Source organism: Simochromis diagramma, unplaced genomic scaffold, assembly GCF_900408965.1.
Source record: "Simochromis diagramma unplaced genomic scaffold, fSimDia1.1 OVJJ01000216.1, whole genome shotgun sequence".
In the NCBI taxonomy this organism is placed as follows: domain Eukaryota; kingdom Metazoa; phylum Chordata; class Actinopteri; order Cichliformes; family Cichlidae; genus Simochromis; species Simochromis diagramma.
The window spans coordinates 10,694,692-10,721,868 of NW_024386883.1; the positions used below are offsets into that span (position 1 = coordinate 10,694,692).

The 27,177-nt window shown below is 37.4% G+C and overlaps 2 protein-coding genes across 2 annotated transcripts in view; one reads left to right on the plus strand and one right to left on the minus strand.

Annotated features, from left to right (window-relative positions):
• pdlim4 (PDZ and LIM domain 4) overlaps positions 1–9,755 on the plus strand; it is a 45,835-nt gene extending 36,080 nt beyond the window's left edge. The window contains exons 6-7 of the mRNA XM_040032233.1: positions 6,010–6,148; positions 7,651–9,755. Of these exons, the coding sequence (XP_039888167.1) occupies positions 6,010–6,148; positions 7,651–7,855 (344 nt within the window). The 3' untranslated portion in view covers positions 7,856–9,755. The remainder of the gene's footprint in view (positions 1–6,009; positions 6,149–7,650) is intronic.
• A 12,335-nt stretch (positions 9,756–22,090) lies between these two features.
• On the minus strand, positions 22,091–23,682 carry LOC120734094 (vegetative cell wall protein gp1-like). The gene is made up of 4 exons (XM_040032666.1): positions 23,505–23,682; positions 23,235–23,294; positions 23,080–23,138; positions 22,091–22,973 (listed from the first exon to the last, which is right to left on the minus strand). The coding sequence occupies exons 2-4, from the start codon at positions 23,247–23,249 to the stop codon at positions 22,091–22,093; spliced, it is 957 nt and encodes a 318-aa protein (XP_039888600.1). The 5' UTR covers positions 23,250–23,294; positions 23,505–23,682.
• Positions 23,683–27,177: the final 3,495 nt, after the last annotated feature.

Sequence of the window (27,177 nt, forward strand, 5' to 3'; positions counted from 1 at the left end):
TGAGTCTTGTGATTCCAGTTAAAGGGACTTCTTGCACAGGCATTCGTTCACTGACTGTTATGAACTCCTCTGTCTAAGTAGCATAGTTTTCCTTTTATAGAAATACACAGACAGCAAGGTTAGGGGACAGATAGGAAGACATAGGGAGGAAAACGAGATAGAAAGTAAAAAAAAAAACAAAACAAACCCAAGACAAAGGAAGCAGGAGAAAGATTAAGTGTTTTAAATAGCTTGCATGCAGATTGACAGGGGGAGTTTTTGTAGGGAAATTTACTGCAAAAACAACTTTACAAAGGACAATAAAGTGAGAAATATGGTTTTCCCGTCTGCCTTCTGACCGCCTGGAATTCCAGCTTTTGAGAAGGGAGTCATATGATGCTGACAGCAGCAGGGAAAAGCTAATCCCTGGAACTAAAACCTTCTCTTCACGTTCCCTGTTTACTGTTAACGCAGCGCAAGCCCGTTGGTATGTTCAAACACAAATAGCATGGGCCTCAGAGAAAATGATCTGTCACCAGTGACTAAGAATTTTCTAAACCTCAGATATTAACATTGACACATCTTTAAAAAAAAGTCCTTTAACCCTAATTACATGTGGGGGGGGAAAAAAAACAAAAAAACAAAACAAAAAACAACCCCAAAAAAACCACTATATAAACTTCTCCACTGCTATAAAAAGGCTCTAATGAGTAAGTACGTAATCTTTGTAATGCTAATTCTTACTCAAATATCCGTCCCCCATCCAAAGAGGGTATACAAACTGACAATACATATACTACATACTGACTATACTTACTATTACATCAGCTTTTGATATACGCCAGTTATCCAAGATTTGGGAAATTTATTTGTTATCACAGTTAATATATTAGTATTATTATTAGTTGTTGTTATTGTTTTTGTTATAGTAAATATATACGTACATAAATATATAATTGTATTTTTTCAGGATCTACAAATCAAAACAGAAATTAAAATGGCAATGAAACGTTAAAATAAAAGAACAAACAATTCTCTGCTAATCAGATGTGCTGGGTTGTAGAGAGTTATTGCTTGAGGTAAGTATGGAGTATTATTTAATTGTAATGTTAATATTTTTATTCAACAAACGGAAAAAAATCAGTATGGATATAGATTTCAATTCATTTGTACCATGAAAATGTCTTCTGTTTGGGTTTTTTGGTTTTTTTTTTTTTTTTTTTTTTTTTTTTGTTTTTCATCAAATGTAACTCCATGTTTACTACACAAGATTATATAACTCACAACTGCTGCCTTTAATGTGCAGGGTAAATGATGTTGAGGGCCGTGTTCTAACCAAAACAGGATCATTTCCACCTAAGTAGTTTTTGGTGCCTGAATTTATACAGGAAGTGTAATCAAATAAGAATGAAAAAGTAAACTAATGAGCAAAACACAAAACTCCTGAATGAGACACAAACCTCTTTTAGCTGGCGTGCAAACTCGTGACTTATTCATTTGCCAATCCTCCAACTTCCAAAATGTGGACGTTTTTAATCTTTAAAAGAAGATTATCTCACCTTAATGCCAGGGCTAGCACAAAAGGGCACCAAATCCGAAGTAAAACTTATCAGGACAGCAGTATGCACTGCATATTTACTACAAATAAAACACAAAATAGTTTTTAAAAAAATCAAGTCTCTGAACTGGCATTATATAATGTTTAAGAGTTTTAGATAATTTAGAGTAGCATGATTTAAAGGTTTTCTTTCCCTGTAGAATACTCCGTTGTCTGGTTATTACATCTCAGGATCAGCCTTTGATGTGAGAGCTGACAGGATAATTAACAGCACAGGGAACAATGTAAACTTCTTCTGTGGGGAGACCTGGATCAGAGCCAAACCAGACTGTTTTCATAATTTGTCACTTCTTATAGCAGTTAAGGCAATAAGATGCTAACAACAGATGAAAGAGGTTGGATGAAAATGCAGATTTTAGGATTGATGGATTAAAGAGATTAAAGGGACCTCTTTTGTCTGCTCTCATCTGCCTTTCAGCTTGAGTGACTGACAGGTTGATTGACAGACTAAATCCTCGATGAAACAGAGACTCTAAGTTTCATCAAGCTATCTGTGCCTTTGTTGATTCAAAAGCTACCTGTGTCTTTGTTTCTATTCTGTGTTAGAGAATTAAATCCGTCTCCAGATGCTGCTTGTTTCCATTTCTTTTTTTTATTGTGAAACAAGTAAAAAAAAAATACTGCATTTGAATGAATATCTTAAATTGCTGGGGGTGGTTCCTTTTTGGAGGCTAAAGCCAGTGTAGAGGTCGTGTTGACTTTTAAGGGCTTTTAAAGTTAAAGCAAACAAAAGTGTCAGTTTACCCAGAATTCCACAGAGTCTTCCATGGTTTGGTTGCAATGTGGATGGTGTGACTGTTAAATAGGAAAGTTGGGGTGTTTTAGGAAATACTGCAACAACATTACACTTGAGTACATATCCTGTTTTCCACAAGAGGACATTGTTTTAGCAGCAAGGACACATACAAACACAAAGATGTGAAATGTGAAAAGGTAAAAGCAAGGAAAACAGCAACATGAAGAATTAAAGATAAGAACACTCAAATGCTAAGCTGTGCCACAAACCAAAATTCAATCTGCGCTGTTGCAGATTGAATTTTATAATTTTCACCTTTACTGCTGATCGTTTGAGGCAAATTTTGAAGGAACACAGACCGGGGAGTGTTTTGTTTCTTTAACAGTTGGAAAAAGAAATAAACACAGTGCCAGTGACCCCTGAAAAATACTCCAGACTGAAATGTTGTTTGTTTAAAGAAATTTCCAAGACGGGTTCAGGCTGTGTCCTTTCTCAGAAAAGACCTCTCAAGAGCACATCAATCAGCAGGACTGTTTTACTTTCAAAGTATAACATTCATCACATTTCTGATTGCCTCTTGGGTTACACCACTAATACTTTTACTTAACATGTGGGATATTTAAAGGATCTCTCCAAAATGACCACAACTGAAAAGGGTAAAATGATGAAAATAAGCTTAACACTGTTTGGGGTCCCAATTAACCAGGCAATGTCAAAAAAGAGGGGTTGGGGAGGGTGAAAGAGAAGCAAAATGCATCTAAAAAATAGGGTTTCTAGGTGTCTAAACATGTGATTCTAGCAGTGTGAAGCGATTTCACGGTGATGTGACATGAAAAAAGACGTAATTGATATTTGGTGTTAACAGCCCGTTGTAATTTGTTACGCTTCTGTCAGTTGGCTTACATTTAATTATACTTTTTTTTTTTTTTCATCTGCATGTGTGGCCCCATATTAAAAACAGCAAATCTTTCTAAAACATTTCATCTGATCTTTCTCGTCATATTTTTCTTGCCATTATTTTTGACAGATTATTTTTGATAGAATCCTTCCTTTTAAACATCTTGGATGAAACCAAACCAACACAACACATGTTTCAGGAACAAATCAAGATGTCCTTGAAGAGTTGTAGAAACAGTACCTCTCAGTAGCTGTCGAAAACGACACCGATTCCCACTGCCGTAAATTCTGTGAAGCTTCGCACTCTGCGTTTGACATGGATGGTGGGCACAAGTGTGCCTGTCTGTTTTACAGTGCGTCTGCTTGACATTAGTCACAGATTATAGGACACACACACTGCAGTGTGAATGTTACATGGGGTGAGATATGTGCTGCAAATAGCCAACTTGTCGCTGTCGATCAAACGATACATTCGTGTGTTTGGCAGCAAAATATAGCAGGCCTGTGTGGAATGGCTTTTTTTTAGGTAAAGCAAGAGCTGAAAAGCCCCCTTTTGCACTTATTTATGACTGTGGTACAAAAAATGCATTAGCTTTCCCGTTTGTTAGAAAGTCATGGTTCCATTAGAGTGCCTTAATGGGCAACTGAGGCATTCATCCCAGAAATAACATGGTCTGATAATATCATCTCTTAAACACACTATGGAGCAGTCAGAGGCTAACTGACACTGAGGGACAGAAATCACTTTGAGGAAGGTGCCAGATGTACGGTAATTACACTGTGGTTACTGGTAGTCATAGGTGGCCTTTTTGGCTGAACGGCCTCTGCTGGCACATCATCAGCAAAGGGAAGTCATGTAGTGGCTGTTCTCTACTGATTTACTCTGCTGCGCTTGGATGCATTGTACTGGCTCCAGATACCCACTATAAAATATCCCCTTTAATGCGTTCCAGTCAGGCATGACTAAATACCTGATTGTCTTAGAATTCACTTCTAATAAGAAATGACAACCATGGGAAGGGAGTAACACGCATCTACCACAGTACCACCATTTAAACAACCTAAAATCTGTTTTAAAAAATCATAACATAAATTAGCATTAAGCTTTATCTTGAAAGAAGACAATTCAAAGCATGCATCCATGGAAGGATTCTGAATCTCAGTATTTTTTAATATCAATACCAATTATGCCAGAGCTGCCCTAAATGACTGTATTGTTGATTAACAAAATATTTTATTATGTTTCTTTACTTATCCACCAGCGTGCAAATGCTCTTTGATCAAAATAATATTTTTTTTAATGCTAAAATATAATTATTGTGATTGTCCATGATTCTTAAAATTCACTGTTTTACAGTATTTACTTGCACTCCTGAACAGGAAAAGTAGTTTTAGTAGTTAAAAATGTTGTTCTTAAATAACTTTTTTTGTATAAAAACACAAATTCAGTTTGTTACTTGCATAATAAATAACAGTAATTTTAAACAATTTTTAACAGTATTTTTAAAAAGATTTGCAGGTTTTGTTTTTTCTATAACAGATGGCTTGATAAATTTGTTAAGCCGTTTGTAAGCAGTATGATGAATCTCTTTACAAACCATTTTGCGTCTTTCACATGCGTCGTGTGATTGTAGCATATCGATGTGATGTGATGAGGTTCCATGAGGTACTTTCCTTGCTTGGTGTCGAGCCAGGCTGATTGATGCATTCCTCCCAGGAAAGGCACTACAGAATGTGACACTTGAATAGGGATCACGGGAAGGTGCCAGAGACACAGAAGAGGCACACAAAATGGAAAGAAAAGAAGGAATTCTGTGAATGTGATGTAAGGAGAACAGACAAGCAGAGCCCATATTAGGAAAAAAAAAAAAACATAGAAAAACTGGCAAATGTTCCTATCAGTATGTCTTGTAGGATTATTGTGTACATCGGTACTACAGTTTTTGCAGTTTCAATAGAACGAGGCTGAAGAAGAGCAAGAATGTTACCGTTTTTTTTATTAAAGCTTTACCATGACTTGTCCCCTGGTTCCTGCAACCATGAACCAGGGGTTCAGGGCAGTTGCTGGGTCTTTGCTGTTTGGTTAATGCCGTGAATGTTGTTCATTTCAGTGTTAAAGTGTAATAATATTAGTTGGATGTTTTGCTTGAGGTCCTCACTTGCATGTACGTGGACAAACCAGCAGAAACATCTTCATATCCAACAGACACTATGTGTATTTCATATGTGTTGCTAATAATATAATAACACAACCATTGATTAGTAACAGTGTGCTTGTTGTACTAACAACTGAGAAAAAGAAACCATCTCAGTTACACTTCTTCCAAGTGTATCTCACAAAGGCGCTTGAGAGTCACACAAAGTGAAAAATGGTTGAGTGGTGAACAGAAACTACAGACAACTCATGTAGCATTCCCTTTCAGGAACCTATGTGACTTTTCACCTTCATTTAACAGAGTAGCGCTAACTTAACTTTAATTGAAAGAAAGCCAGAGAAATATGGGGACATACAGTCTGAAGAGATAAAAAAAAAAAGATGGCAACTGGACTTTCTTAAACTTTAACTTAAAGAAGTTCAATCACTTTCTTTTTCAAGCTCCCAAAACTACCATGACCTGAATGAGTGAGAACCTACAAACACATGGAGACATATATAAAATACGCTTACCAGAGGGATACAGAGGAAGTGTTGTGATATCTCAGTGTCTAGAATCCCTGGAGCATGATGTACTTGCTTATTTTTCAAGTATGTCTCTTAACGACATATCGTTTTTCATAGGTGTGTCACCAACGGAGAGAATGAGAAACTTAAAGTCTCCCGTCAGATCTCCAATCCCCAAGTTGGGAAGCCCCATCCCCAGCCCTATGTCTGGTCTTCAGAAACTACCCCAGTGCACACGGTGCTGTAACGGTATTGTGTAAGTATTGTGCAAATTCTGACTTGTATATCCTAAGATGACAATAATATGTAAATAATGGGGTCATATTGGCGAGGGACTCTTTGGGCTGTGTGTAATATAAAAACATGTGCATAAAATATAAAAAAAAATGTACTTTTACATTTCAAGAAGCCATAAAAGTGATTAACTTGAAAATTTGCTGCGGTACAGTACAGACAAAATAAACATGACATTGGAGATATAATCGATTTTCTGATGAAATGCTTGTGAGGGTCAGCAGGAAGTTATGCATCTCCCACTTATTTTATCATTCTGTCTGCTGCCATAAAGTTTAAGAGTATGCGAGGTGAGTCAAGGTTCTTCCCCGATTTTGAAAACAAAGAAGTGATCTTTCACTGGTCGACATGCACAGACAGGCCTTTCAATAAGTCCTCAGAAAGCTCTGCTCACATTTATCATTTTAATGATTAAACCAAGCCATCCTCCACACCCTTTCCCATGCACACATTCTTCATACACGTATTGTGAATTGAACACACCTTTTGACAAACTAACCACATACACCGGTAATCCCCTCTCTAAAAAAGCAGCGGAGGTTAAAGAAATGTTAAAAAAAATGATGTCATAAGCTTATTTTCAGTGTTAACAAGAGAACATTGTGGAAGCTTGTGCAGTATAATACGGCTGCTGTGACCTAAGCGCTTTTTACAGTCTTTAAAGATGTATTGAACACTGTGTCAGGAGTTTATCCTGCGAGTCATGCGGCCACTTTGGAAAAGCAAAGCACCAAGTTTATGATTTAATGGTCGTTGGCCCCAATCTCAAGGCCAGACAGGAAAATCTAATTGGAAACTATGAATGAACAACGTCCCTAACACTCTTGTCACCGTGCAGCTGACCAAAGTTCTTCTAAATTCACTGGTGCCAGTAAGTAGCCATGCAGCGGAATAAATGTGTACTGTTTAACAGCGTGTAACCTTTCTGCCACCTGAAGCTGACGCACGACATGTGATGAGCTGTATTCAAATGCTTGCATAGGTACAGTGGCTATAAAGTATAATTCCTGATTTGCATAGATAATGCAACATTTGATGAACAACTGTGAGTCATTCATTTTTGCTTAACGTCTTCTGTGATGAGGACATCTTTTTTTTTTTTTAAACTGGCCTTCAAAAAGTCAGACAGCCTTTAAAGGAAAACTGCATTTTGCAATTTGCTTATCTGTCCAGTTTCCGATCACGCATTTATGCATTCATATCTTCCTCTATTGCTAAAAAGGTGAAATATAAGCCTTGAACACAGTGTGCACTCTTATTTAGCACATTAATAAATGTTAAAGAGCAGGACTGAATAACAGGCTTAACCAAACTACGTAATCAGTGTTTATCATGATCCAGTAGAAGCTGCAGTAATATTTGCTGTAATTCACTTCTGCAGCTGCAGGATTTTATAACTTGTTACATTTATTTACAGTATAGTAAACTCTTTTTTTTTTTGTCCTCTTTTGTCTCTACATGTAGTGGCACCATCGTGAAGGCCCGGGACAAGCTCTACCATCCTGACTGCTTCATTTGCGACGACTGCGGCATCAACCTAAAGCAGAGAGGCTACTTCTTTATCGAAGACAATCTGTACTGCGAGACCCACGCAAAGGCCCGCGTCCAGCCTCCCGAGGGCTACGATGTTGTTGCTGTGTACCCCAACTCCAAGGTGGAGCTGGTCTGAGATAAAAGAGGGGGGGCTATACTGTAATACAACTGGTAACCAAAATATTGTAGAATGCGGCTACTGAGTTTACTCGCCTAAACTAATCAGGGTCTGTCAAGCAGGAATGCTTATCTCGGGTCAGTTTTGACTTTAGGAGAGTGAAATTTGCAGTTGAGTGATCCCAGATCAGTGCTTCCACACTGACAGACTTGATGAATGCTTTTTATATTGAGCATATCGAAATCTGTTGACAGAATACAGCTTTGGTAAGATAAGCATCGCAAATCTCCAGACTATTAAAAGGTTAGCGTTGTATGTTATAGTATTTAAACTGGCAGCCCTAAGCTCGAAACACATGGCAAAACTCATAAGAAAACAGATATGACTACTCTTGCTTTTTTACTGATCAGGTTATTACAAACGTAATCTCCCACTTAAGCCTTACACTAACTTTAAGACACCATGTGCATTATCACAAAATATTTTTGAGCTGATTTGCTGGGATGTGATGTGATGAGCTGTGCCGAGGATGTGGTTATTAGCTTTAAGGACTAATGTTCACAGTTCTCTTCTCACCACATAATATTCCAAGTCCTGTAAGGTATTCTGATATATTGTTCAAGTCCTGGTTATGGGTTAAAAGGCTTTTTTTTTCTCCTTCGCTATAATTCAATAATATACTTATTTTTGGATGGATTTTAGCATTTCTAACTCACATTTATGCAATTTACCTTTTCTGTTGCAAAACCGGGGAACATTTCTGTTTAGTTTCCACGTTTTTCTTCTGCTCACTTGTCAGTTATGCAAACAAAATAAGCAATAGTTCACTTGAAGCATATCTCTAACAATGTCTGGAATGTGTCAGTATGTTTTGGTGACTGGGTTTGCTGAACCTCTGCTTGTAATAAATGCCTCCGTTTGCAGCTATGCAAGCACCACCTTCTGAAAGGTAAACAAATCCCTGCTGGAAACATCCTGAAAACTCTGTGAGAAACTCTAGAACTTGTTGGGAGTCAACTTCAAAAAATGATTCCCCCCAGATGTGAAGAAATGCGACTTAAATGCTAAAGTAAATTAGTTGAATGCAGTGCATCCATTTGGACATTTTAAGCGGGTGTGATGCACATCTGCGAATACAGTGTAGGTAGGTGGTGCTTCTGGCTTATGCACCTGACTGCGAGAGGAATTTCACTTCTCACACTGAAGAATTCCTGTTCACAAGAGCACAGAGTTCACTGGGCGCTGAGCCTTCAGGTTGACATCAGAATTCTCTCCACCTCTCATGACAGCTTTTAAAAACGATTGTGTGCATTTGAGACTGGAGACATAGCCACAGAAATCTGTTAGGACCGTGTAAACTGGGACTTCACAACCTACAACATGTGGGAACAATACTCACTTTATTTCTTTCTTCATTTTTTTGTGACCCCACTACATACTGTAAATTCACACAGTTACTTTTTGGAAGAGAGCAAAAGACAGAAGTTCCCGCAGTGGCTTCAGATTTCTACAGCCAAGCCCTTAAGGCTAATGAAATATATTTCTACATTTCCTCAGAGGGAAGGGGGGAAATAAATTTAGGGACTGAGGTAGGGTGAGAAAGAGAAATGAGGGGACGACATGTATTTTGTTTTCTTGACAGAAAAACTTTCTGCAAGAAACGTGTAGCAATCAGTCTTAGCTTATTGTGAAATAATGTAATGTGTGGTGGAGTCAACGTGGTGCAGAGGAGCGATGATGTCCTTAATTTTAGAAATATTGCTAACAAAAATACTTCCGTAATTTGAAATGGGAATAAATTTTTGCATCGCTGATTTCATTCTGTTTTCCAGATAGTAGCAGTGATGTTTAGCTGCTGGTATCTACCCAAGCTAGTTACGTGTAAATTATGAGAAAAATATATTGCTACCACATTGTGTCTTTGGTATTGTACATATTTGTTTCATTGTGATTGCTTTAACACACAGTATAGATCATGTCACTTGCGTGCCTTCGCAAACCCTGTGTCTAGTCTTTAAATAATTTCTGAGACACGAATCCTCTCCTTGTATTTAACTTATTGTTCTACCAACACATGTTTTTGTTCTGGATCTTCTTATTTGCTCTTTTTTTTTTTTTTTTTTTTTTTCTAGGTTCTAAATAAAATGAAAAGTGCTTTATGATGGCATGATCATTCACATTCTTTCCTGGGCTTAACTGCTGGATTTTACCACAAAAATGTACAAAAACACAGACTCAATTTGTCTTAATTTTACACCCTAGCTCTGGCATGGTCCTTTCTTCATTGCATGTTAGACCACAAGACTGCAATATGTGTGCTTTCTAACCAAGACCACATTACAAAACCCTTAAATGGAATATAAAGAAGAAGAAAGTCTTGATTTAGAAAGGCACTTTTACTTTTGTGTGATTTTTTTTTTTTTTTTTTTTTTTCTGAGAAATTTGGTAAGAGAAGCAACTTCTTAATTATCGAGTATAGTTTTAATATAATTTCAAATGGATATTTTGCAAGGATGAACTACACTTGCTGACTGGACACACCTAAGAGGATATTTCCTGTGGTTATATGCCTAGTTCGTTGCTTTAGTAAGCCTCAATCATTGACACCTAATATGAATAGCATTGGTCATTTCATTACAGTGCTGATACTGCAGAGAAACTTTGGCTGTTAGCATTCATGTGGAAAATACTTTCTCAAAACCCTCCTAAATCCCCAACAGGTGCCTGACTGTGTCCTGTGTCCATAGCTCAGTGGTCAATTTTGGTGTCATAAGGGAGACCTACAGAATGTAAGGCAGGTGGTTCTAATGTTGCAGCTGATCAGTGTACTTAAAGCATAAGCATGTAGCTAAACAGATTAATGAAGCCCCTTTATATGTATACATAATGGCTCCCAGGGTGCCTCAAACAGCTGAAGACAGACAGTGATGAGGAACGGCAAGCAGAACTATCATGGAAGACCAACCCCTCATGGGGTATACCATAAAACAAATAGGGGAAGTGATGGACATCAAGAGATGGGGTAGAAAAAGGACAGTAGAGCGAATCTGATCATGTCACAAAAACAGACCTTAACCAGCATATCCATACAGGCAGAGATCTACCACAGCCAGCAGGACCCCAGTTGCAGACTGTTCAAAAGTGCCCAGAGACTGTCAACACATAGCAGGATGTAGGATGAAAGTTGGGACAGCGTACACTTTAAAGCACAACCAAGTGGGACAGGCTGAAGGAACAGCTGGAGCAGATCTGGAAGTCCAAAGTGGTCCCAGTGGTAGGAACATTAGGAACCCCCAAACAATGAGAGTGGATCCAGCAGATTCCAGGTACAACAACAGGGGTCTCCACCCAGCAGAATAAGAACAGCTAAAACCTAATAAATAAATAAATATATATATATATATATATATATATATATATATATATATATATATATATATATATATATATATATATATATATATATATATATATAAAATTGGTTATTAGAATGAGTTAAACTTCAGCAAGTGAAAGAGAAATCAATATTTGAAGGACAGTACGAATCTAAAAGAATGATAGAAGGTGAAGCAAAGGGCTAAGTTCACTCCTACTTCACAGCTGCTAATGCTTCAGACACCCGTAACACTCATAATGTTTACTTTATCCTTATCTTTTTTGTTTTACTACTATACTACAAATATACTATACAAATATATTTGTGCCACTGTAAGGGTTCAGACACAGAGAAATTTATGAAATAAAAATTAAAATGACCTCAATTTTGGTGCAGATTCCCTTCACACTAAAAAACTTCCCAGACCCACACAGTGAGGTGTAATGAAAACAGGCAGTGAGATATACAGCTGTTGCGTGCTAAGAGTTCTGCTTCAGCAATAAACATTCTTAAAGATAAACATTTCAAGTTGCTCAGAAACACAGCTTGCTTTGCTCTGCAGGCTGCAGCATCGCAAACTAAGCAACTAAGACTGTGAAAGCTGACTAAGCAATTTTATTACTTACCAGATCAGCAATCTAGCCAGTGTCGGCCAAGTTTATTGTGTTGAACTTCATGGAAAACGCTTCCACATACAGTATAGACATCTCACAATAAGTTTGTGGATAAATCAGAGTAGACTCGGTGTACTTTTTTATGGTGGAACAATAAATCAGAGTTTAATGACACGCCCATTGCAATATATTTAATCCTTGGCTGCAATAGTTAGGGGCTATGTCATTCTGGAGCCCTCTGGTAGAAGTACTGGCTTGACAGCTCTTTCTGTACATATACAGAAGCTAATCATCATGCAGGATCTACGTCATACATCAAGTTGCCATTTTTCATTCTTTACACGTTCTCATATAGATCCATTCTACCCTGTTGTTTTCTATACTATGTTAGAGATATCAATGAATTTCCATCACACGCTTACCTACAGATGATTAGGTTTTACATTAGGTTTCAGAAAGTTAATAATACAGTGCATCCTTTGTGTTTACAGACAACATCTGTTTGCTTTATCTTCTCTTTTATAATCTGTGCACTTCATTCCCTCTTTATTGAGCACAGTGTTCATTCCAGGTTTGCGCTCCACAAATATGACTCTGTTGCTTGTGCCAGCCATGATTTGCAGAGTCTCTCTGGACGAATACCCAAGCTGCATTTGGCTTTAAGTGACTGCACATGCAGCAGAACAGCATTCTAGCCATTCCTTTTCACAGAGAAACTGAAGATGTTCCATAATTCAAAAACACATACAAAGAGCACACAATAACTTAATTTATTAAAGTTTGGCTCTGGTGGAAGACTAGAGTGTGATGAAGGAGTCGGTAGCTTTATGAAAACACATGCACTTTGGTGTCTAATAAAGCACTCAAAGCTTTGTTACTGAAGCTGATGCAGCGATATTAAGACACATCACTGTTTTTGCACTGCAACAGAAAGGTTTACTGTTGACCACTTTAAAACATGAGAAGAACTTTACAGTCAGAGCTGGGACATTGCAGCATTTCTTTTATTTTGATGTCCGACCACTTGCTGGCCACATTGCACACGTTGCATTACTGTCTGTATAGCGCACACAATTCTTTTAGAAGAAAATCTGCTGCTCTGTGAAAAAGCAGTTTTTACACCAGTTTCTAGACTTCTATGTTTGTTTGCACAAAGTAATTACAAGTAACTTGCAAACTTCTTTGAATGTAGTTGTTTTAATTCAGACTTGGAGAAAACTGTGTGCCTCAGTATGGATAGACTTCAGGACCAATTTTGTTACTCATGAAGGTATTTGAGGTTTTTTTTTAAATAGGGTATAAAAAGAATAGAAGGATAGTAGTGATAAAAATCTTCACAAAAGCATGAAAAAGCCACACAGTTTGTGTACACCCATGGTTTGTTTGCAGAGATTCTTGTGCATGGAAGCCTCTCAATCCTCTTAATGTTTAAGTTGGCCCTGAAAAGATATTGAAGCTTGGATTACGCTTTGCTTTGATTCTCATTAAAAGGGGATTTAGAAAGAGACAGTCACTGATCTTGAGACAGCAACACCATGACCTCACTGTCACTTAGCTACTAGATGAGAAATAAGTCTGAACTTCACACTCAAGTGAGACTGAAAAGATCCTCCTGAACCAAACCTCAGGAGGATCTTTTCAGTCATACAGCTTAGCAAAATAATGTAAACTGTTTTGATAGCTCTTAGTAAAACGTGGTAGAAAGTAACCAAGTAACACATGCTTCACTTTTGAACACTTGTTTTTTTCTCATGAACTCACTCAAATAAAAAAGTTTGGCATGTGTTTCATGGATGTTTCTGATTTGAAATAGATTAAATGTATCAAGTTTGGTCATTTGTGTAGCCTTTGTCAGACGTACCTTATGTGCTCTCTGACTTATAGTTACTTAAGCTAAGTTGCCTAATCATATGTCACCCCGCCCTGAACTAAACTGCTTATACTGAACTGAGCTAACACTTCACATTTAAACAAAACAAGAGTGACAAATTAATTTTGCAGCAAAGAAACATAAGGTACTTGGAAATCGTGTCAACAGCATGTCATTTGTGTTTAAAGATTTGGACTAACTTGACTGGAGGGTAACAGAATCCACAGTGTACCGCAAACAGATGACATAAGATGGCATTCGAAGACAGATCGGGAATTAGCCGATATTTGTTCATAGTGTTAAAGATATGCAGGCCATATGCTACATGTAACGAATACCCTGTGAGGTTTTTGTTTATTCTGAAGAATATAAATGGCCAGAGGAGCTGTCATGCAGTTGCCAAGAGGGCTTTGCTAGAAGATCTTTTGTTTTTCAGAAAAGTGCAAAAATATCTGCCCTGTTGAGTCTGTTTAAAAAAAAGGTGAACATAAAAAGCAAACAGATGGCTCTATGTTTCGGATACTCTCACCAAAACCTGACTCTGGATGAGGTGTTTTTACGACAGATGGAGGCAGTGGATCGGTTTCCACATCAAGAGTCCTTCTTCATTAAAAGAGAGTCGGGGATTTTTTCAGATATCAGGATTGCCTAAATTTGCATTTTGTCTTCTGGCTTTTGTTTATGGATGAAACTAAGCTGAAACCATCACTTGCAATCCAAAAATGTCACGTTAACGTGTGTTAAAATGAGCTGTATGTATGTGAATTTAGCAATAACTGTCTTGTGATAGATGCATAAAGCCTCTCACTTTATTTGTTTAATCTTTTGATCACTTGCCATACTTGCAGTGAGATTGCATCTTTTTTTCTTATCCCTCTGAGTTAAAAAGACAAAGATGATTTCAGGTTACATACTGGTCCATGCCATCAATGTATCAGGGATTTCATATTTCGAACGAAATGTGAGAATATTAATTTCAAAAATCAAGAAAAAAAAAAAAGAATTATAAACAAAAACTATGAACAAAAGACTGCACAAAGGGGTGATTGGCAATGATATGGGTGGAAAGGGAAAGTCTGAGCAGAGATGGAAGAGAGACAAAGATACACAAGTTCAGCAACTCAAAATAATACATCACGTACCTGAGAAGGTAGACTAGAAAAAAAAATGGAAATCCAGCCTCGCAAGAATCCTTATCTATTTAGAAAAAAAATCTTATAATAGTGTACTCTGTGCCTCATTTGACTTGGAATAAATTTGCATTCACTCTATCATCCCCCCCAAAAATGGCTTTATTTCCCAAAAGACAATTTTGGAGATATGGCTGTATTGTATCTTCATAAAAAGAAGAACTTTTAGTACAACATATGGTTAAGTTTTGACTATAGGAGTCAATCAAACAATGATATTCATCTGATTTTACTTAATTTCAAAACTTTTTTTCCTTAACCAGAAACAGGAGCCTTTGGGCAATATTTCTATAAAGACTGACAAAAAATGTTTTTTCAAAGTTAAAGGCCACACTGTGAACAGCTTATCGAAGAATTACACTGAGAAACTCCAAAACCACCCGCTCTCACACACTGAGTTTACTCCATTCCAATGCCAATGACTGGGATTGTGTAATTATAGTTGTGTTAATATGACATAATGTTTGATAGATCCACAGATGTGCAGAGGTTTTCTGCAGACTGCCTTGATGAAACCAATGAGTTAGACCATGTCGCTAACAAACATGAGCTCATCCCCACGTTCAGACTTATGACTCAAACTTACCACAAAGTTTGATTCATGTGCATTCAAGAGTGAATATTTCATGCCGGACTTCCAGTTCACTTCAGCACATTAAATAAAGATTTGCAGTGGGAAACTCTATTAACCTACTGGGAATAATGTGTATGAGACTCACAAAAAGATACGGACAGAAATGGAACTAATTAACTTGATGAGCTTTCTCATTTGCAATATGATAAAACAAATATAAAGACATGTTTTAACCTTGTTACCTGAAGTCAGTAAGGAATCTTTTGGTGAAACAATAAAAATCGCCAGGTTTTCCAGCTATTATTGCATTGCCAATGTGGGCCCTGCCCTGAGGAGCTGGCAGCCACCCAGGCAAAAGAATGTCATTAATATTGATTAGTTTCAGGACAAAGGTTAATGTTACCTCATCTAAATGTTATTTGGAGGTCATCCTACATAGGAAGCACAGCCCTCAAAACTTCATTTTAATGTTCTCTGGTGAAAGGTTACAATGGACACACAATGGATGCAATGTAACTGAAGGGAAAGAGGGTTCATGTGGAACTCTTCTGTAAACTAGGATATTTGTGATACTAGAAGAGAAGAGTACTAAAAGATGGGTATTGTCCAGTGCATGGGTAGAGAACCTCACAGGAAAGATACATTAAAAGACATTTGCTGTGAAAAAAAGATATAAAGATTTTATATGAATAATCCTGCAAAAAATACACAGGTGTAATAAATTGTACAGTTCCCACTTTAATGCCTACCATGAAAGTGGCACAAAGTTTTACTACAACTGCCGACCAGTTTCATCCTTGGTTATAAATGTACTGAGTGTGAATGGGAAAAGGATCTGTTGCCCAGATGCACTGAATCGCTCTGCTGACTGATTGATGCCCTAAAGAAGAAGAACAGAAACACTCAGCATATTGCTGCCATTTCTTTTCAAGTCATATTCACTTCAAAGGTGATTTATACATCAGACACAACATTACGTTACCAGAGGGAAGATTTATGTGCAGGATTTCTTGAACTAACTCGAGTTATTGAATAAAGTGGTATCCATTAAAGTAGGCCGAGGAGCAGCACACAGAATATACTGTAGCGCTGTAGAAGCCTTTCCAAATACACCCCCATTGCTCTAAGATTGGTATTCACTGTTCACCTGCTGGTGAAGGGGTTCAGCTCTCCCCAGTTGGGCTATCAATATCTCAGGTTTCTGTCATCAGGGTCTTTGGACACATGGGCACACATGGGTGAGGTGTGGTCTGCAGCTCCACAACAGGGAAGAGATAGTGTGCTGGGGTTGGGGGCACTGCCAAGGAGGCTGGCAGGACACCTGGGATCGATCAACTAATCGTGCTTTCCCTGTTTTTACTGGCCTGCTGGGACCAGAGAAGAGGTGAGAACTGAGCCAGAGGCAATATGGCTGAAAAGCTGAAAAGCTGCAAAGCACAAGTATGCTGTCATCGCCCTGAGCTTCCTAGTTTTCACCAGCTAGATAGCAAGATAAGCGAGATAAGGTATTTTTCTTTTTTGTGTTTTTGAAGAATGGCCTCTGACCTTCTATTTGACGATTGTTAAACTGAAATCATATAAAATATTGTAATAGCTAACTAACATTGTAAACTAGCTTGATACACGCTTACAGCAAGCTTACAAAATAACACGTTCATACTCAATTAAATGTACAAATTATCATACCATTTTAAACAAAAGAAAGAGACAACAAAGCAACAACATTTTAAGGTCCATATCCGCTTAGAACAATAATACTTCGCCATTACGTTCAGCCATGTCGGAATTTTCGCTTTCTCTGTTTTGCTTTTTTCAAAGTAATCAAACAATAATACAAAGCAGCCAGTAGAGGGAGCTCTCGGGCAGTTTACGAAACTGTAACTTCTAAAACTTATAGAAGGCAGAACAACAAGCGTGAATTATTGCTGAAAAAATATCCACCTACACCTACCCAGCATTGTATGTGTGTGTTGTACTGGGGTCCAGGTCACAGGTGTGTCACAGCATTAAAATGAATTCACATATAGAGCTGTGCAAACAAAGGAATCAATCAATCCATTAATTTTTAGCTGCTCAACCAATTCAGGTTTTCAGGGCCCAGAGTCCAACATTTTTCCAATCATTCTTCATATGTGGTACAAGTAACCTGGCTATTTAGATGTGATCATCTGCAAACAAAAAAACAAAAACACCAACAACAAAAAAAGATGTGACCATCTGCAGCAGTCAAAGAGAAAAAACAAGAGAGAGAGAGAGAAAATAAGCACTAATTTCAAGACCATGCTCTTTCCTAAAAGCCAACATTAGTCCTATTACCAAGAATTATACCATAATTATTATACCGCCACATTTCTCATCCACAATCATCATGTCAAGCTTTGCCTCAAGTCATCTTATATAACCAAAAACAATCAACAGCTGACAACAATAATAGAAATTAAAATGCTTCAAATAGCCTCCCTCCAACAATGATGTTGTAATTTTGCAGCAGACACTAAGAAATTTGGTTTGTGATGTTATAGAATAAGAGAGCATGCTAAAACTAGACAACAAAGTATGAAAATAGCCCAATTAAACCCTGTGACCCTTTTAAACACAACATAACAGTGCATGGATGTGAGCGATCAGCTCAACCCAGCTCAGAAATGTAGTTAATTGTAAGCACATGCATTCCTCGTCGACAGACCCAACAAACTTGCATCAAGGACAATGTTAGATACCCAAAACACTTAAGTTTAATACTTGCCTTGACAAAAATACAGATCTCCCCACATCTCAATTTTTCATTTAATAAAGTACCTCTAAGGTAAGTGGATCTATTTAAGTTACCTTACTGCCCATGAATGAAGTAATGAATTTTAATGGTTGAATTGGGCTTGTATGGTGTCCCATCACACATCTGACACAGTGACTTGGTGCAGCAGGCCAACAAGCTGCCTGCCAGCCGCTGGGCAGCCAAATGAGAGCGCTTGTTTGCTTGGCATCTCCATGGTTTCCATGGTCAGAAAGGAGGTCTTTGTGTGTATTTGTGTGTGTGTGTGAGTGAGTGAGTGAGATTGATAGTGTACAAAATGACTGAAACTGGATTTGAGGCCTATACTCATATCACGCATGTATATAAGCATGTACATGTGTTTTGTTTCTCCTGTGTGCATTTGCGAGTCTGTGCATGCACTGTGCTTGTGTGGGCTTATCTAACTGACTATTTCATCTGGCCTACTGTGCCAACGATTTGGAACATGGGTTCCACCGCTGGTTCATTACTGTGAAATTCCAGATGACACTTTCTGGAAGGGTCTGCTTGTGCACTAAAACAGGGTTCCATTTTGGACAGAGATTACACTGGATTTATTGTGTTCCACGCTGGCATGAATGCTTACTTGACCAGTTAATTAATTTGCTATTCAGGATGGATAGTGACCACAAAGCTGCAAAGCTGTGCAGTGTTTCTGACAAACTTAAAGCAACCTCATTTCACTGAGTATTTCCCTAAAGCTATTTTTGTATAGTTCATTTAATTCAGTTATATTTTAGATTTGAATCTTGAAGTAGCTTTAGCTGGGTGTGTCATTGTGTTTACTTACTTCATTAACTAAGGAGGCTTTGTTTGAAGATAAGAGCCTTCATTGTTTGACTGACCCTGAGAATTTGACTGAGACTAAGCAGGCCCAGCTGCTGCTTATTCCAAAAATGAATGAGTTCACATTAATTACAGTGCTCAGAGACCTTGACCTTCCTTTATCCTATTCCCAGCTGAAAAGAAACCAACAGCTACTGGGTTCTAAATGGGAAATGGGAGGAGGGCTGGAAAAGGTTTGGTCTGTTTTGATTGGTGGAAAAGTTTTGGATAAAGAAGACAGATGGCATGAGGAAACCTTGCCACAGTTCATAAGGTTCAACTTGTGGTAACAGACACGCAGAAAGGATCTGATAATATCTGCTGACCGGTTTCTGCACCTTGGCCTCTGATGGTCCTTATATGGAACGGTCCAATCAGCAGACAAAGTTTGTTGCCAGGTGACCATGAAAACAAAATAATGTTCCTTTTTAATGCCCTGGAGGGAAGGTTTACTAATGCATTAGCTATTGTTTAAACAGCAGACAGAACATGTTATTAATGAATGTTTTCTCCCTGTCATAAACACACATTCAAGTCCAGTTCTTTCATTATGGCAGTCCTGGGCATATTCATGAATCATGAAGGGTTAAATGAGACTCATGTCTAATCTAATTCTAATTCTAATCTAATTCATCATATTTTAGTCTAAATGTAGTGTGATTTAGTGTTTAGTGAGTCACATTTTTAAAAATTTAAAAACTTCATCACTGGTGACTAGAGATGGACCGATCCGATATTACGTATCGGTATCGGTCTGATACTGACCTAAATTACTGGATCGGATATCGGAGAAAAATAAAAAATGTAATCCGATCCATTAAATATCACGAAAGCACCTCACAAAACTTGCAACACGCCGTAACTCACCTCAGAACGTTAGCACGTTGGAGCAGTATGCATCACGTGATAGAGCGGCTGTGGCATGCGGGACCTGTCGGTGGTCTGGATAACATTTGGAGCTTTGCTAGCAACCCGGCATTTCATCTCCGACAAAGTTATCCCCGAGAGAAGTAAAGCAAGTGTGTAAGTCCATCTGTGAATGTTTGTAAAGCATTCCTGCGTTAAGCTTAACAAGCGACTGCCTCTTCTTGCTGCTACTTCAATCATGAAACTGCTTAATGATCAGCTGATCGGCTTTTCTGTCGCGAGTCCGTCTCTGTTGTTTGTTTTTGGCCCACTTTGCACCAGAAAGAGGAAACCAGCAGCTGAACAACAGCAGCACGTTTAAGCTTGATCAGCTGTTGTTAGAATGTATTTAATATTACTTTCTACACCAGGATCTTTTTCTACGTAGCTGACGGCTGGTAACTGTGCAGGGGCGGATCTAGCAAAGTTTAGCCAGGGGGGCCGATAGGGCATTAACAGGGAAAAGGTGGCACAAAGACATACTTTTCTTTCTTATCCTCATTTAAAATGTCTAGCTTTTAATAAATAATTATCCGAATCTTACACCCAAAGTTTTAATTTGATGTAAAATGAATAGAAGTAAATTACTGTATATAGTGACTATTAAGTCTAATATATATACCCTAGTAAGCTATAGTACTTTTTCCTTTGGGAAGGTACCATCTGTGCAGTCTGCAATTTTGTTGAAGAAAGATGTTGAATCTATTTAATATTTCTTGAAAAATAATTGATTTCTGTGCATTTTTTTTTTTCACACTGCATCAAATTAAGGTTGATTACGTCGATTAAGCATCATGAGGTGGAGCGTGAGGGGTGGTTCCCTATTTTTTATTTATTTATTTTTGTTGTTGCTGGGAGTTGGAACCCTATTAGTTAGGTTGCTTAATATTTACGCTAAGTACTCTTTAAAATACCAGAATAGGGAGGATGGTGTAGGTTTAAGTTTATTAGATTGATCAGTATTGCTGAACTATGAAATTTTTTTTTTTTTTGCATACAAGTATAACAGAATAGCTTTAGTGTAGTTGTTGTTTTAAACTTGAGTATGAACTTATACAAAATGCAGCAAGATATTTAAAAAACAGTTTTGTTGATTAAAAAACACTATATCGGATTCATATCGGTATCGGCAGATATCCAAATTTATGATATCGGTATCGGTATCGGACATAAAAAAGTGGTATCGTGCCATCTCTACTGGTGACCATCAGAACACTGTTCTTTTGTTTTGTTGTAGAGTAGAAAGAAGTCACTTTGCAAGACATTCTTGGACTTCAGGGGCACTAAAATGACCACAGGTGTGAAAAGATGATGTTTGAACTTTAAAAATGGAATTGAGACAAAGTGATGCTTTAATAATTGAATACATGTAAAATATTTAGAAATAGGTTAGTCCTGTATACTAATGCTCAGTCTGTGTTCCACTCTCACATCTGGCTGCCTGCCAGGCATATACAGTAAAATCTTGATCCTGAATAGAGGATAAAAGGTGCAGCTGTGGGAGCAGCAGGCAGTCAGACAAAAGTAAATGGAGTCATTCTCCAAATCAAGGCCAACTCATTGGTCTGCTGCAGTTGTAACCCAATTATTCCCAGGCCACATGTTTTCAAAGAAGGGGTGTAAGGCAGAGGGGAAAGCCCTCCTTTTTTTCTCCTGCAGTCACCCCATAAAACACAGAGCGTAGAGAAGCAAGGAGAGAAAGTTGGGACATCTTAAACATTATTCCGCATGACCTAAGGAAAAAGTCGGTATCCGATATTGTCTGTGGGTAAATGCTGGCATGTAGTCATTTTTTCCCATCTGTGCACTCCACTAATGCCTGCTTTATTTAAGTGGTTCATGTTGAGGTAACTTGTTAATGAGTATCTGGTGGAAATTAATTTATTCCTTGTTCAGATGTAGCTATATACTCTACTGAGAATAAGCATATTTAATAATAATGTGAGTGGATCTTCAAAATAGACATCTAAATAGCTCATGGAGAAAATGAGTAGAAAAAGTTTATCAGCAATAATGCTGTTTGAATAATTATAACCATCATAAGTAACCAAATCATCTCAACATGTATTTGCTCAAAAATTATTTTATTACAACAAACACATCTTTAATCATCCAGACAAAGGAAAGCAACAGTAGATAAGTTGAGGCATCTCTTCTCTGAAAGAGCGGTTACACCAGGAGGCTTTTCTGTGGGACACATGAAAAAGGCCACTTCATCGTCCAGGGAAGAACGGTCATATTTTAGATCTGGATGCAGGACCTTATGAGTGTCCTTTGACTGAGGCCAGGCATCAGCAGGTGGAGGACTTGGTGGCAGTGGAACCTCATGAGGCAGTGGGCTGATACACCTTGAATCAGTGTATTCAGCAAACACAGGGGACGGTGGAGGACTTGGAGGCAGTGGAATATTAGCCAGGAGGCTGAGAGGCATCAAATCAGACCTCTTGTGTTTTAGAGAATGAGGTGAAGTGTATTTCTTTTCAAACGGTGGAGGACATGGAGGCAGTGGAACACCATGAAGCGTCAGCCTAATGAGCTTAAGCATTAACTCTTCCTCTTCATCACCTACAGACCACACTGTTGAACTTGGATTCTTTCCACAGGGACCAAAAGCTTCAACAGGTGGAGGACTTGGAGGGAGTGGAATCTCATGAGGCAGAGGGCTGACACACTTTGGATTCGTGTATTCAGCACACACAGGGGATGGTGGAGGACTTGGAGGCAGCGGAATATTAGCCAGGACACTGAGAGGCATCAAGTAAGACCTCTCGTGTTCAAGGAAACGAAGGGAAGCATACTTCTTTTCAGAAGGTGGAGGACGCGGAGGGAGTGGAACATCATAAGGCAGCCCGCTGATACACTTTTGATCAGTATCGTCATCATTCACGGGGGATGATGGAGGACTTGGAGGCAGGGGAAGATCCCACGTCATCAGCCTCCTACGTTTAGGAGGCGGTAAGATCCCCACATCCTGGAAGCAGTACTTGCTGCACACATAACAAGAAAAATCAGCAGCTGATTATTTTTGCAACATATGATGGAAACAGATGTTTTAATGTCCTTATTTTTTTTTTAATTGAAAAGCAAACATACCTGTCACTGCTGACATCTGAGTTGCTTTGTGAGTTAAACCTCTTAAGATGTGGATTTTCCTTTAAAAAGTTACATATTATTATTGTTGTTGTATTTTTCATTAAGAATTCACATGATTTAATGTTTAGAAACAGACACAGTGAAGAGTAACTTACCACAGCTCGAGCCATTTTAGGCGTCTGTCAGGAGAAAGATCCACGCAGGATTTGGTTTCTCTGTGTAACATTACAGGACAGTTGTCATACACTTTCAAGTCAGTTTCAACAATGTATATCCAATCAAACTGTATCATTACAGCATTGTTTAGGTGATTAAATACGAAAGAAATTAAGATAAAAACAGGAACAGCTGGCAATCAAGGTAAAACAACCTTATGAGAAAGGTCTTAATCATTATTGTTTAAAAGTAAATCTTTCAATCCTTACTTCAGTGACTTGTTTGTCTGTGCTTGCTGTCAGTCGTGGTTTTGTGTCAAATAGTTGTAGTTTTTGAGCAAAGTTTGCAAAGACTCCAATGTTGTGTCTGTTCAGAACCAGTGTAATGAGGAGACTGAGTGCAGGTTTGGAATTGTCAGTAACAGAAGAATGCAGCAATGTTTGAATTTGAATTTGTTATTCTTATTGTTTTATCAACAATAACTACCAGGATCGTGCCATAGCAACACAGTGATCCCTAATCAAATCTCAGATACAAGGGATAGCCTGACATATACACATCCAACAGGACAGTAAAGCAATGGGCATCAATGCCACAAGTCAGGCCTTAAAAAATACCTGAGTTATATAACAGCACACTGACAGTGTCTCATAAACATGATATTCACTTCAATTTAATTTTAATTAGATGGACAGATCTGTCCAGAGCAATATCCAGCAGTTTAACTGACTTGATGCTATACTCTGATCAGGAAGTGATTTTTTTTTCTTTTTTAAATTAAATAATCTTTCATTTAAAAACATAATAATTTTTGAGCAGTGTTTATTAAAATTGATAATATACATGTAATTTAAAAAAATTACATTATTATTTAATTTTTGCATTTTTGATTATTTTTTTCTCCTTCAGTACTGTTTTCATATTTCACTTTGCTCTCACTCATGCTTGGTTATATTAATGTGCATGTCATCTGTATATGGTAAAGTGTTTTGTTACGTCCTACAGAGCAGGAGCTTTTCTGGGGGCCTGTCTTCTCCTGTTTTTTTGCTTATTTGTTGGCTTGTTTTGTTTTTTCCTATAAGCTACAGTCCAGTTAGCCCGTCTTGAATCAGTGGAAGCTTGAGAAGTGACAAAAAACCCATCCTTCACCTCTGTCTCAGCCAGTGGAAGCTGGTAGATGTGATACTGGACATTAGAGAGAATGAGAAACCCCCCAATGCATTGCAATGTTTTGCTTATCCTCAGAAAATGTCTTTGTAAAAAGTAAATAAAAATCTTCTAATTCAATCTTCTAATCCTTTTCCATGGCAGATATGTTGAATTATCAATCAAAAGGTGCAAATAATTTAAGGAAGATGCTGATTTTTTGCAGACTAGGTCACTTCATGGAATGTACAGATGAGTGTGAATGAAATATAATAGTTTTGTAAATTGTATTTTACATTTAAACACATGAAAAAACAGAAAAGCACTGAGGGATACTCTGATATACATGAGAAGTGAGAAAATGTACGTGTATTGAAGAAAATGAAAAACTATATTAAGAAAACCTGGACAAAACAAAGAAATGAACAACTAAAAATAAGAGTGCTGGCTCAATATAGACAAGATGACTTAACATCTGGGGAATAAAGGGATGTGGTTTCAACTGTAGTGTTCTGTGGTGTAAATAATGATGTGAGAGTGAGTTTGAAGAAATTATGTACGCTAAATTTTCACCCATTAAACTCTGCTGTCCTGTCCATTTTCTTTCTCAGTTACTTCCTTCAACCCGACAAGTGACAGATGACAGTTTTCCTTCATGAACTTAAAAGAAAAAAAAATGTGGTAAATATTTTACTCCACTGGAAAAAAAAAACTGACATGAAGAGCTGTCACTGATGGTTGATGCCATTTAAGCCTTTAAAAAAAATAGTTATCAATTGGAATATCTATTTTTTACAGGAAAAGCACACTTTACCCAAATGTACTTAAGGCCATGTTGCACTAAAAAAAAAAAACAGGCAAATGTAAATCACACTGTCAGTTGATCATTACTGTTTGTATCTAATATGAAACTTTCACACTGTTAGTTACTTAGAAATGCTTTTGGCCCCATCATGTGGTCAGTGCTGATCACTGCATTAAATGCAAATCAAGCTTCGTCTTGTCTCGCACTGTTCTTTCCCTGTACTAGCCAACATTACAGATTGTCACAGACCAATTGATAATGATAAAGTAATACAAATAAAGAAAATGTAAAAAAGAAAGAAAAATCAACTTGTGCATTAAGTAAAATGCAGGATTATTTCTCTTATCTGTTATGCTTGCTTTTGTTGTAATAACTTTTATGGATAAAACAACCAACAAACATTCTTATCACTGCTGCATTTTTGTCACATAAAATATTTTAATTAAAATGTTACTTAGTCAATTAGAGTTCTTTCCACAATGAAACAGGATAATGTGTAAATTCATTGCCAGCTGCCTCGTGTGCCCTTCATGTTTTTCTTATTGTTGCTTCATAAGAATGAGTGAGCATTTATTATTATGGATCATCTACTATGATTTGTAATAATGAACAAACAAGCCATTGTTATGCATGATACCGATTCTGTAGTTGCACACTGACCTCTGTGCAGCTACAGCAGTGGTGGTTTAGCAGCTCAGTGAAAACAGGATATAGTTTGTGGTTTCTAAGGTCACACAGTGAAGAGTAGCTATGATGCTTGAGGCACGGCTCACATTTTCTAAACAAAACACAATGTAGGCAAAGCACCAACACTGCTGACCAGAGCCTTGTTTTAATATCCAAGGGTATCTCATATGAACTATATTTTATCATACACATCAAAACATACACTACCAAGCAAAACTGTAAAACATTATTAAAAAGAATAAAAATTATAAATGTGCAGATTATCTACTTGTAAATAAGTAATAATGTATGAGTAGAGGCAGCATGGTGGCGTGGTGGTTCGCACTGTTTCCTCCAAATAAGAAAGCCCTCAGACTGACTCCCTCATCTGGCTGTGGCCTTTGTGTGAGTGATGTTTTCTTCATATACAATTTTGGAGTAAAAAATGTTATTTACAGCAACATCTGAAAGAAGTAACAACAGAAATGTAAATGTGGTGTAGTCACATCGTGTTAATGATGCATTAAAAGCTTGTAAAAACAGTCCAAGTGTTAAAGTATCATACCGCACAGTAGTGATGTAACAGAAATAATTCATCAAACATAATTTTCCTGCTTTACTATATTACTTTATTTAATGTTTAATATACTGTATATGTGCATACATACTGATTTGACAACATTTTGGTTAATTTTCAGAATTCAGAGAGACAAATAAAGACATGGGATAACATCTCTTACCTTTATTAACAGTCAAAAGTAAAGTGAGAAGTAGAGCGGCAACACTTGTTAGTACAACCACAATCACCACAGAAACTGGAGAATTTGTACCTAGAAAAATCAAATATGTATGCTTTAAGAGCTGAGATCATGTAAATAAGCTGGATGGTACATAAAGAGTTACAACAATTCGCTGTACTAGATTTGTCCTTGCTTTTAATACAGCAGACTGTTAAATTTCTGAAACCCAACCTATCCATACAGGTGGAAGCTATAGATAAAAAATTTTTATATTTCCATGAAATACAAACCTGTACAGCTTATAAGGTGGATGACGGTTTGTTCAATGCCTCAAGGCCTCAAGCCACTTGCAATTTATGTTTCAGTATCTGTAAAGTAACTGGTCTATAGAACATTGTTCTAATTACATAAATAACTTAAATAGAACGATGCCTATAAATACATAAACTAAACAAAAAAATTAAAAATATAAAATAAATGAATATTTAAGTAGAACATTTTTTATATTACCTGCACATCTTATAAGGTGGATGATGGTTTGTTCTCTGCTTATATTGTTTTGGATGATACACATCAGCTTTCCCA